The 13,731-nt window shown below is 39.0% G+C and overlaps 1 protein-coding gene across 2 annotated transcripts in view; it reads right to left on the bottom strand.

Moving 5' to 3' along the window:
- Positions 1 to 13,222, bottom strand: part of gpatch8 (G patch domain containing 8) — a 42,643-nt gene extending 29,421 nt beyond the window's left edge. Inside the window, exon 1 of one of the 2 annotated variants that reach the window (XM_084434346.1) lies at positions 13,119 to 13,222. In XM_084434346.1, coding sequence (XP_084290472.1) covers positions 13,119 to 13,163 — 45 coding nt within the window. In that variant the 5' untranslated portion in view covers positions 13,164 to 13,222. The remainder of the gene's footprint in view (positions 1 to 13,118) is intronic. The other variant, XM_084434348.1, reaches the window with a different exon arrangement.
- Between the last annotated feature and the right edge of the window lie 509 nt (positions 13,223 to 13,731).

Genomic DNA, 13,731 nt, shown 5'->3' with positions numbered 1-13,731 from the left:
CTCAGCAGTGTCACGATTTCACATGCTCATGCCCTCTGACACAGATCAGCATGTTGTGGCAGCAGGACTGCAATATTGAGAAAGAGGAGAGAGATTTGTAGGCAGAAGGATTATGCAGAGGAGCAATTGATGCAACACCATGTATGACAGATGCATGTGGTGTGTTCCCCAAAAGATGGATGAGGATACTATATCCCCTTATCAATCCGGCGGCTCTATGGCTGTCTTTGTTTAAACTCTGACCCGAGTCACTGTTTAAAGCTGTTAGCCATGAAACAGCACCTGTTCAGAGAATTTACACTCCCCACTCACATCTACACACACATACACACACAAAAAAAAACAAAAAAAAAACACTCAGTTAAACATCAGGGGAGCAGCTGCCCCCCGATAGCTTGCTTTGAGTTCACCCGAACAGCTGATGAAGCGTCAGGCTCATTATGGGAGGTCTGTATGATCCCACTGCTTTATTTCTTACTGATGATATGAACAAGGAAGGCTGCGCTAATTTATTACACGGTTCTCTGGAATACTTGATTCTGATTGGTCAGTTGCTGCACTAAGCAACTGAGCAGTCAAATATGACCAGTGAAAGTAAATATTTCACTGCTGTCCATTGTAACATATCACTGATACTTTAATGTCTCTCATGTCTTTGCAGTTATTTCATAGCATAAAAACCAGAGGAGCCATCACTTTATGAGACTGTATGAGAGAAACATGTGACTGCAGATGAATGTTAGCTAACTAGTCAAGAGCTGTAATGTGCATGTATTTTTGATTGATTTGTTTTATTTGTGTAATCATTTGTCTGTCCTCTAGGGCAGGGGTTTTCAAACAAAACATTAATCGTAATCGAGGTAAAATGTTCCATTAATCAAGATTCCGATTTTAGGTCATATCATCCAGTCCTATTTCATGCTCACACGTCTGCTAGGATACTCAAAAAGACGGGCATGTTGACAATTTTTTTCTGAATTTGTCCATTCAAGCGCAAGACTTAAAAGAGAACTCAATATTTGCATGCTGTCAGAGAGGCTTTCCGTGTGTGTGCTTCGGGAGTGCACGCACACAAATCTTCTCACAGCGCTCGTGAGTTCTCCTTCGCGTCTTCTTGCGATTGAATGTTTAAATTGGCAAGGCTTAAATGAATTTTGTTTTTGAAGTAATTGACTGGTCATACTAAAGCATACGGCACTGGCATTGAACAAAGAATGACTGTTTTGTCAATGACTGTTTTTTGATCATCTCTGTTGGCAGAACCCTCAGTATTCTGTACCAATACCAGCGAAAATCCACGGTTCTCTGTACCAAAGCTTAATTTAGATTAAATTTACATATATTAAAGTGTATATCGTGTTTTATTTGACTTGACTGTACTTTTATTTAATCGAAAACTGCGTTCATAGCAGGTTTAAAAAGTCCTTTTAAAATTAAATAAGAGTTATCCAGCCAAGAATAAGCCTAGAACTGCTTTTCTGACGGACTGATATTAATGAATCATGTCGGTCCAATACTGTGCTCGTAAAACTACCCTGGTGCAACCGCACCCGATACCACTTTAGGGGCGGTTCACATATCACGTTTTTTGCGTGTGCAAATTCTTTATTTCAAATGTGAAAACGTCTCAACATCTCATCTCAACAGGTCATGTGACAAAAACCAACCGATCAGCTTCGCCCTTTTCCTTAACAACATTGAAAGCTTGGCCGAACAGCTGATCATAGCTGTACTGGGCGGCTTTTTATTTCTCATCTCCATAAGTATATCTAGTAGTAAAGCTAATGCAAGGGCTAGAAATAAATTAGCCTAATTCTTTGCAGATACTTCCTCGTCATCATGGAGAGCGCAGTTCGCACCGCTTTCTCCTTTAAACAAGCTCTTGCTCTCCCGTGCATCTGTCGTTGCTATGCAACCATGAACAAAGGCGCGCCTGGAAAAACAAGTGCGCATGTTGTGCGCCTACATTTGAAATAACGAATATGCACGCGCAAAAAACGCGCTATGTGAACGGCCCCAACGTGACATTAGCCTAAAATCCAAAATATTTCCATATGTCGCTCTTTCCTCCTTTCTTGTCAACGAGTGGATTCAGAGACACCGCATTAGTAGCGCCGCCGGTCGCCATGTCTCATTGTTTTTATGCACCTTTCGGACAGCGCATCAAGAACCGGATTAATCCGGTACCACCGGTACTTAAGAAAAGCTGGTACCGTAACGGTTAAATTTTTTTAGTACCGAAGTACCGGGTCTTTTGACAACACATATATATATATATATATATATATATATATATATATATATATAGGCAAAATAAACCCCTTTAGGGTGAAGTCCTCTTCTAATTACCCTGTTGGGGTTTATCCTATTTCATGACAATGCCTGATTGTTAATTATCCTGTACCAAACTAAAAGTCATGTCACACAGTATAACCAGTCTCTGATGTGAAAACAGTCTTACCCCAGAATCTGTGTTGTAACACAAAACATAAACAAAGGAAAAGAAGGTCAATGAAAACAACGGGTTTGAGGAGTCTGAGTAGAGATTGTTCTCCACATTTGTTCTGGAATAGAGAAAATAATAATACAATTAAAAGAGATGATCAACGCCTACTGATATAAATGAAATGATTCCAGATGGAAAGGAGTGACCGACTGTGACACCCCTCTGGGAGACCTTTCCTGGGAAATACATTTCCATCCTGCACACATTCTACTCTCATCCCGTCTGCTGGGAATGAAGTCTTCTGCCTGACGACAGCAGGGTCAGTGACAGTTTAGTCCAGTCCCCTCATGGCAAAAAGTTTTTGTTATTTAGTTATAAGTTAAAGTTATTTGTTATGAAAAACAGTAGCCTAAAGACATATAATACAATAATGCACAAAAACTGCGAGAGCCTGTTAACAAAAAACATACGGTTATTAAATTATATTACTCCTTTAATACATTTAGGCCCTGTTTCACAGACAGGGCTTAGATTAAGCCAGGATTAAAACAGTTTAAGCAGTTAAAACAGCTTAAACATGCATTTTAGTCTGGGACTATCTTAAAGCTACACTGTGTAATTTTTTAAGTTGATTCTTAGCAAAAAACACTTTGTTCTTTCAAAATGATATGTGCTCATTAATGTGTAATTACTTCCACCAACTAATCAAGTATTCTCGTAAGCGTAGAATCTGCCATTTATAATACATACGAGCGAGTCGCTCGAATGGCGGCAGCCATGTTGCGCCTCCATTTTGAAAATACATTCGCCAAAGAGGGACATACCTGGAAATTCAAGCTTCGCCTTTCGCGTTTTTACACTCAGTGGCACCGTGACGAATGCGAGGGGGAGATTACTCACGACTAGAGATGCACCGATTGATCGGCTGGTGACCGGAATTGGACGATTTTCACGTGATCGGCCATGACCAGCGACCGGCCGGTCAGTCTGACAAATGCCGATTTTATGCCGGTCAAATGCACTCGGGCGCCGCATGATTAACCTTTTGAGCGGTACGGTCTCATATATGAGATTTGTATGTCTGTGCCCATGAGAGTAGGGTGCGGTGCCACATTTAGATGTTCAGTGACGTCGCATAACTGCCAGATTCAAACTGTGCTTTCGCGCGTTGGCTGCCTGGCGCTGAGCCAGAGTCGGACGCGTTCAGCGCTGTTATGGCACAACTAAGCAGTGTTTTCAACCTCAAAATGTTTATTTTAGGTTTCAGATATTTAAATACACATAAGCACGATTAAAACAATACATTTGGAGTTTGTAAAACACACACTGATGTCTGTGGAAGCAGCAATAACAATCTATTCAAATATAATTTGCCGACATGTGTGTTATTCATATCAGACAAACATAGGGGAAGTAACTATAAAGTTTACTCTATTCTTCTCAGTTCACCGGCCACTTTCTTGCATTTATTTCGGAGAAACTGATGAATTCACGTGCTGTAAATCCGACTGACAGGACAACATTGCGGCGCCCATCTCATTATAGATCAAGATTAAAGGTTTTTAAACGACCACTCACTTACACGTATTTGAGAATCGGAATATCAGATAGGCTAGTTGATGACATGGTAAGCAAGTTTGTGAATATTTTGAATAAAAAAGGAAAAGTGAAATAAAAGCGACACATCTGTCATACAGTTTTATTGTGGCTGCGGTGTATCGCGTGACGCGTCGCCATGGAAACATTAAAGGGAACGTTCGCGAAAAAACTCACTCTGGGGTTGGGGGTGTCAGTTAGAATATTTTAAACTTACGCGTGAAAGGGTTAAAGAAAAGATGGAAAATAAATATTTGTGTGTGCTGTAAAGTGGTTAGAAAAAAATTTAAATCGGAATCGGCTAAAATCGGTATCGGCAGGTCAAACTCAGTGAAAAATCGGAAATCGGAATCGGCCTAGAAAATTGTAATCGGTGCATCTCTACTCACGACCGCCGGCAGATTTGAAATAATACGGCCACCGTAGGAGTTAAAAAGCCCTCGGAATGCGAGGGGCTAGAAAGTAATATTCAGTTGGTAGTCATATACAATTTCACCGCTAGATGGGAGAAAATCCTACACAGTGTAGCTTTAAGCTTTGTCTACGAAACCGGGGGTAAATATCTACATTAATAATATAATATAGTTCTATATAAACATCCCACATTTCTGCCACAATCCCATGGTTTCAGTTTTCAGTAAATCATGGTAAATGTTGGTGACTTGCGGATTGAAAAGCCTTCTCACTGCATCGTTTTGGCTCAATATTTCCCCCGTTTTCCACGTCAATGATGTTGAGATAGTCAGCGCAGTTTCATCTGGCTTTAAACTACTTTAAATCACAAGGCATTAGGGCTGGGAGAAAGAATTTTTATTTTTTTTTAACAATTTAAATTTTTTTTATTATTATTACAGAATCGATATTAATTCAAATTAAACTGCTTTATTTTTGTCCTTGCTTAGATGAGGTTGACAGAAGTTAGCCCCTTTAGTTTCAACAGAGGATGAAATGTGTCTTTATCTATGAGTGTTTAGTGACGTAATATAAGTTGACGCGTGAAAGCGACGTGAGACTGAATGCACTGGGGAAAATGCTACTCATGTGCTGAGAGAGATAAGACAGTAGAGCTGCACGATTCATCTTTAAAAGACTGTGATCTCGATTTAAACACCCACGCGATCTTCGTCCATTTCGTCTGTCTATTAAACCTTTGACAAAATCATATAACGCATTTATCATAAATGACGCATTTATCGATTACATTGTTTCGCCACTAGGTGGTGAAAAGTGACTGTTAAAAACTGTATTTGTTATTGAATCCTTTATCAAAGAGAATGTAGTATTGTATGATGCTTCTGAAATAAGTCAAAGATGTGATGAATTGTTTTTGTAAATATGACTCATCTTATAGGCCTACATTATGTACAGTCTGTATAAGTGTATGATTTAACTTTTCTCCATGGTCTAGTGTTTAAAAATATATATATTTTTCCGCAATATTGAATCGCAATACTTGTAGAATGACAATTCTTAAAAAAAATTATAAATTGCAATACAATATCGTATCGACACCCAAGTATCGTGATAGTATCGAATCGGGAGATAGGTGTATCGTCCCAGCCCTACAAGGCATTTGATTTGTGGTTTGTATGGGAGAACTCTGCACAGAATTCGAACACTTTTCACTGGATCTCACAGCGCCGTTTAGTGATTGCGTGATTGAAATGGATTCATATGCATTCACGGCAGTGAATTTTGAGCCGAGCGGATAAACGTTCAGTGTGGCGTGTGGTTCAAATGAACAGCTCTGTTTCGTTCAGCTTTTAGCGCATTTGCCGTTTTATGTTTCTCGTTCGCAACAGAAATGACAGCGCTTATCAGTTATTGCCACCAGTGCGACGGTCTGCAACAAGCATGTGCTGCATTATTTGCAAACTGCATAAACATTATATCCAATACTTATTGAACCTTTGTTATAATTTTATCGAGGAAGATTATACTGTGATAATTATTGTTGTTGTTTTATCGCCCAGCCCTGCAGCCAAGACAGGACTACAAAGCAAAAATATGACTGACAGTTAGTCTGTTGTGGACCAACCAAGCAGAACAGGCCGTGCAGCATGATTCATCAGACTGCAAGCTGACCCCACGACCCAAGTTCTGCGACTCATCTCAGAGATCCTGCACACACCAGAAAACATAACCAAACATGGACAGAGAAACAGTCACAGCAAAGATAATCCCTCTCCATCACCCAATAAAAGACATTCTGCAGAATATCATGCTGAAATGATCCACACATAGGCTACTGCATGTTGTGATGTCCAGTCTCGTACAAGGATAAACTTGAGTCTAGCCTAACCCACACAACCACTATTTGGGAATGGTGGACTTACAATCAGAGTAAAGAGTACTAGAGATCGAGCGATATTGATTCATAACCGATATGATACAAATTATTTGCATGTTTATGTAACCGATATTTATTGTTTTATTTCTGGTTTTGACAATTATATCAACAGAACAAACTTTAACACTTTATATACTGTAATTTCTGCAATTTCAATCCCTCGTTGCATACAAAACAAAGCACTTCTACATCAATAAATATGTCTGAAAGTGTGCAAAAGTCACTTAGCCTAAGTGTCTTTTTTAAATAAAATCTTTGATCAGGACAAACAATCATAAGGTTTCTCCCCGAATAAGCTTGAAAGCAGTGAAGACTTACATTGCTTCTCTTGTTGCCCTTCGACTGAAAATTACAACCAAAAGCCACACAATGTTGCATCGTATCAGCATTTTATTTTCTGAGTTGTGTTGCGGTAAAAATAGCAAAAGGTAGCGCCAGTAGCTCACCGAGTTCAACCACTTGACGTCAGACGCAGAATGCACTGCGCACCTAAAATGTCGCCCCCCCCCCCCCCATTGTCCAATATATGTATAAAACCATGTGGATTTTTTAAATAACGTAAATCTTTCATGGGTTTTCTACTACATATTTCAGTAAGAGACATCATGTTATATTAAGCCATACAAGTCTTAATACCCAGGGTTCCCTTTAATAATTGCATCTTTTCATTAATAACAACAGCACTAATATTAACAACAGACAAAATAAATTTACAAAGTCTTATGTTTTCATAAACATTAATAAATGACAAGGGAGTCTGTCAACTCCCTATAAATATGCATAATGTTATTTGTTTTAAACTACAGTTTTAAAAGGTTTGTGTTTAATAGGCTAAAGAGTGAAGAGAATGGAATACACTGGAATATTCACTGTAATACGCATACATTACGCATGCATTCGCTGGAATACACAAACATTGTCAGAAATGACGAAACAGAGAATACATCATCGCAATTACCGGGTCCATCTCTTCTGGCATGTTATCAGAATTATTAATACTGTTTTTGTGGGTCTCTAGATTATGAAATACCTGCTGACAGAACGCTGTATTTATATTATCGTTTACACTGAACTTCTCTCGCCGAGATAATTAATTTCCAGAGAACTGTAATTATTTAATGTTTAAAGGTTAGCCTATACAGTAGGCTAGATGTTAATATAATTTAAGGAGTTTTAAACAAGTGGATCGTGTTAAAAGCTGCATACGGTGGCCATAATGGAGCATTTCCTGATCATCAACCTGGCTCTTGCTCTTGCTCTTGCTCTTGTGTGCACACGCTCTTCCGGGAGAAGTGCCCATACAAGGAATTCTGCCCTTTATGACGTCATACTCGGAAAAAAAACGTTCCAAAACTTATATGAATCTTGAAGGAGTGTATTTGGCACAGAAATACTCCGTCACATGTCCAACTCGTTTTCTGCTGCTCAACCGCGAAACATGTAGGCTAAAGCGAGCGCGCCGGAGTTATGTTTGGGACGATTTTACACCCAATCATGACTAAGTTTGTGTGTGCATTCGCAGCCTTTTGTTTTGTGCAAATGTAAGCTGTAATGGCTCATCTTTAACTGATTTATCTCATATAGGACACATTTGGTTAAGAATTAACGCTGTAATAAAGGTAACGCTGCAGCTCAAACGGCAATGCACGACTAATCATGACTATGATTGGGACTGTCATATTACATAACATTTTAGAGAACAATACTGTAATAAAATATTGTGAATTATTTGGGTTTAGTTGCCATGTTTCATCGCGTTGCTCCAGGAAGAGCAACATGAGTCATTCTGAGTGACACGTAACTTAGTTTAAGTTTACTTTTGCATTCGTGTCATTTTGTGCAGATATAATTTATTTTGTATACATCTGATTAATCAAATTTAGGATGCGTTTCTTTAAGTTAAATAACGCGCTGGCAAAGTGCTTCAGTTTACCTGTGTTCATTCAGCACGCAGCTCAAACAGCAATTCACGACTAATAATAACTATGATGACATATTACATAACATGAGAATATTATTTTATTAAATCGTTGTGAATTCATTGGGTTTAGTAGCCGTTTTCAGTATGTTGTTCCAGGAAGAGCGTACACATTCTGACAAACATGGCATCTATGCTGTTGGCTATAGGCCACTCCAGCAGATGCATATTGCAGCAGTAAGGCTAATGATTAATCGATTAATTGATCGTTAATTTAAACGACGATTGATCATGGGAATTTGTGAAAATTTACATCCCTAGACTGTATCGGTCACAGAAAAGGAAAGACATAGATTAATAGAAACATACCTCATGAATAAAGATGAATCAAAGACATAAAGGCCAAGCAAAAAAACTACTTTCAAGACCTGAAAGACACACACAGACCAGCACATTGGTATGCTGACCAGTGTCACCAGGATGCACTGCTGTTCAAACATAGACACAAAGCATTTGAATTCATAATGCATTGCCTCACCTAAGACACCTAAGAAATATGGGAAAAACCCAAAGGAGAAGTGTGACCACAGATATGCACCTCTGAAAGTGAGATCTGTAGAACATCTAATAAATTTACTTTCAGCTTTCAAAAATTTCGTGGGCTTTATAGTTGACCATTTTCACCTGAGATTTGGAGCCAATTTACAGGGGGGTAAAAATGTCTTTAGAAAGATGGCACCAAAATTATTTTAGATTTACACAGAGATTTGTAGGTCTATTAGTAAAATCTGTTGACTTTAGCAATCTTTGTTACATTACATGCCAACGGTAACAGTTCAAAAATGGAAAAAAGCACTTCTTGCGTTTTTTGCCCCAAGTTTGCATGTCTGTATCTCAAGAACTCTCAAAGATACCTTAATATCCTTTTAGTTTCTTCTTCTTTCAAAATTTCTTTTAGTATCTTCATTTTAAAGGCCCCATATGGTTTAATCTCATAGGCTAGATATTAGGGCTGTCACTTTTTAGAAAAATCACATTCACACAGGTATCAAATATCAAGCAATGTATTCGAATATATTCGAATAACTACGAGACACTACTTTTTAGAGGAGTTGGGGTCGTAATTGTCTGCTCAGGCTGGCCGTTCTGTGCGTTATCTTCCATTTTCAAAACAGGGTGGCTATTGGCTATTATTCGCTTGATTTAGTCATGGGCCAACGCTATAATACGTTTAGAGCGCCCGCTACTGGATGAGATGGCAAACAATAAAATAAAAAACTAATGGTCTAATCATAGACTGTATAAAATGCGCTACACATGGCACTTTAAAAACCGAATAGGTTATTTATAGTTCGATTACGGATATTTCACGTCATGTTCGAATGCATATTCGAATATGGCATAAAAAGTGACAGCCCTACTAGATATGGAGAGATCTTAATGCGGCTTCATGAGTGAATTGGTCAATTGTACACATTTTTTGTGGCCAAAAACCAAATTTGGATCACTTTACATAGTTGATATTTTTTTTCTTTTCAGGAATACCTGAATGAATGAAGATATTGGGATGTCAATGTGGTAACATGTTACGATACTGTGTATTTGAACTCTTGCTAGCTTCAGAAGCTGTTAAAATTAACAAAATCCTTTCTTTCAAATATCCTTGAAACTGTTTCAAATATAGATTCTTATAAATACACTTTTGTGAGCAAGTTAATGTGCCTCGACTTGACCATTTCAGTGGATTTTTGGCACTCAGAGAGTGATTTTGTATGCAATTGTTTTGACAGAGGGAAACATAACCATGTAGCCTAATATCTTATTTGTGCATCCCTCATTTGTGCATTAATGGCTGTTATGTTAAATAAAGTTTATTAATTAAGGGACGCAAATAATTTTACCTTTGAACAACATTGTTGACTCCTCCCTCTCAGACACGCAGTGCTTTAATGGCGGTCTTGTGCACAATTCTCAATACGGCGACAAGACGTGGCCATTTATCGGTGAATCCGATATTACAAAACCGATACCCAATAATGGGAAAATGCTTAAATACTGTGAAAACGATATAATCGGTCAATCTCTATTAGGGATGGCGAAAACTAAACATTTACTTGACCGACCACCGAGCCTCATTAGCCGGTTGAAACCGGTTAACCGATTAGTTTAAAATATGCTACACTATTTGAAATAACAGCCATTTCGAGCCGCGCCTGCAATTTCGCAACTCTGTCGCATCTCTCTGCCGCTCTGCCTCCCGCTCACACACACTGCCGCCCTTCCACTCACGTCACTTTTTTAAAATCCCCTACAGCGCGAAACATGAGTCCCGCAAACGCGGCGCCGAGGAGCTTGTATGTAATCGGAGGACAAATGGCTCCTTAGTTTTGAAATGGTTTGGGTAACGTTACTAGGTGATCGCGTTGAAAATAAAGGCGTTTGTCTAGTGTTAGAAGCTCATTTGAAACATTGCCGCGGCTCATTTAAGAAAATGACAGCTCCGAAGAGACACCGCTTTAGTTTGAGGTAAGTTAGTGCTAACAATAATAAAGAAAGATGATGATCATCATCACCTTACATCATAGATGATGTGCTACTACTGTATTTAAGCACTGTATCACACAAGTTGCAACTTACATCTGTGTCATTCTTTTTGGTGAAATGGTCCCACACACTACTTTTCTTTGCACGCTTCATCCTGTCGTCTTCCCTGGCTCTAACCTCGAGTGTTTTAGCCTGTAGCCTTTACTTTTCGCAAACCTTGTGAGCGCGCGAACCCAAACGCTGTGACCTCGCGCCAAATGTTTTTATTGGTTTATTAAGTACAAACAGGCGAGTTATGAAAAATTGAGTGTGAGGGATTTGTTCACTTCACACAAAAATATCTTAGAATGAGATGGCTAACTGTAGTAGCGTTTAGTCCACGGTCTATAATAGCCTAATTTAGAGATCACTTTTTTTTTTTTTTTTTTACCGACTACCGACAACTTTGATCGGTTAACGTTGATACGGTCAACCATCGGTCAAACGGTCATCGGTTAACATCCCTAATCTCTATAGTTCTTTAAAAGAAAAAAATATAAACTGTATACAAAGTTTGCAGATGCAGTTTGCAAATGGACCCACATTTGTTTTTTGGCCACTGAAAATGTGTACAATTGACCAATTTACTCATGGAACTGCATTAAGATCTCCATATCTGTGGAAATGAACCTTGGATCTTAAAAATCTCTGAGAAAATCTCAGACTGAAATCTACATTGATTTATTGGCTGTCAGACATCTTTGCTTGGAGAAAACTCAATTCCATATACAACGACTTGCCACTTGGCTGACAGTGTATAGGATGAGCACCTAGAGTTCACTGTAGTGGTTGATGTGCAACTAGGCCATCAAAACTCATGCATATGCAAAAAAAAAAAAATGTATAATAAATAAATAAATATATATATATAGCTGTCCACTGTAGTGACATCTATGCGTGAAAGGGTTCATTCTGAAAATTGAAAAATTGCCAAGGCAAAGCTCTCAGTTTGGCTTCTGGCTCTAAACTAAGGGGTTCACAATGTTCGTGGGCACTCTTATAAAAGCCTGTTTGTTCCTGTCAATACATCATGAGCAGCCCAACTGCGTAGTTTTAGAAACCCTTCATTCAGAAGGGGGGCTGAACTCTTCTTTGATAACATGGCCCATCTGCCTACACATCAGTGAGGGACAAAACTAGCTAAGGCTCTGGTTAAAGCAGAAAACCTTCCCAGAAGGACCATTAAGGATTATATTAAGAAACCCTCATGACAAGCAACATATCATTTGTCAAGACAAAAACAGCATTCCTTATGCATTGCCCGAGAACATCTACAGCAAGATTTCTCAAGAGATTCACAGAAAATGTTATTTGCATGATCACTCGATAAACATACACACACAAATATTAATCAAGACATGTCAACAACACTCCAACTGACCAAGCAGTAAAGATGCCAGATGTGGAATCAGAATAATGCAATAGCCTATACAAGGCATCTCTTTTATCGCATTGTGTCCAAGCATCAGTACTCCAGACGTTGTAATTGACAGGAAAGTGTTTTTGTTTAGTTTTTTTTGTTAGCTGGCATAACTTGCAAATCAGGTATGCAAAATGCAGCACAAACATTCCATTGTACTAGTTAAGGGTCAGCATGAGACAAAAACAAATCAAACAATGCCTGTATTATTCGCATATAGTCACAACCGCGAGCAGACACAGGACATCATGATATCACGGCTAACGTCCTAGCAAAGATAAACTGCACAATGGGGATTAAAAAGAGCTTTAACTACAAAACTCAAGACTTTAATTTTGAAGTTTCACAAGTAAAAGCGAACATTTTACATTTAACTCATGCATATTAGAGTCAGGTAGCCGTTAGTCAATGAGATATTTGCTCATATTCTCCTGACTGAGGCGTTATCTCTCAGTGCCAGGCCGGGTCCAGCCTGCGGTCATCCTACCAGCGTCTCAAATTAACAACATACCACTGTCAACCACAAGGGGTCAAATAACGACACGTCTCAACGTCAATGGCCATTTAGATATTTTTTGGGAAATTCTTCAAAATGTATGAGGTAAACTGGAAAGCGACACGGACACCTCACTGGTCTAGAGCTTGTCAATGCTGAACTGGGACGATATCGCTGTTCTAGTGTCACAGTTGCAGCGCGACCTCAGCGGCTTAAACAAATAACACCAAACTGTACAGAGCACGGCTCTCCAAAATACACAGTGACCCAGCAAGGTTTGGATACGTGCAGTTCCTGTAGCTTTTTTACCTGGAAATCACGTTCTTCGTTGAATCTAGAGAATCTGTCGGCCATTTTCTCTCCTGTTCGCCTCGTCTCCTGCGTTGCGACTTGTTCCTCTGTTGATTGAAACGCCCAGTGAAGTAGGCGGATGAGCGATAGACCAATGGCAGCGCGCCATTGTTGATTGATGTGCTGGCTGTCCAATCATCTAAGCGCGTCATACTCTGAACGCATTGGCTTTAGAAGAGATTGTTTTGAACCATTGCTGGTGGTGTTTGTTGTTCATAGTATGAATGGTGCAATGTACGACAACTGTGCAGTGATCGCAGAAAAGGGCCTTGGACACTTTTACAAATTTTACACATAGCCTACTACGCTTTAAAATGTGTCTTACATTTGTCATAAATGTATTACTATTTTACACAACACCTCTGTTGATGAATGAACTAATAGTAATTCAACTTCAATGAAAATACACATATTTACTCAGTATGTTTGCATTTTATTATTTCTACACATGTAGCATTTATCGTTCATGTGATTCTTTTTATCGGCTGTCTTTTGTTACTGGGAGGGCCCCCTCTGGTGCCAGGAGGAAAAAACATCCCATTGGCTCACAAGCTTGCCAAAAAGTTCAAAA

The sequence above is a fragment of the Rutilus rutilus genome (genome assembly GCF_951802725.1).
Source record: "Rutilus rutilus genome assembly, chromosome: 1".
NCBI classification, from domain to species: Eukaryota; Metazoa; Chordata; class Actinopteri; order Cypriniformes; family Leuciscidae; genus Rutilus; species Rutilus rutilus.
The sequence above is the reverse complement of the archived record's forward strand: the minus strand, read 5'-3'. Positions and strand labels throughout refer to the sequence as shown.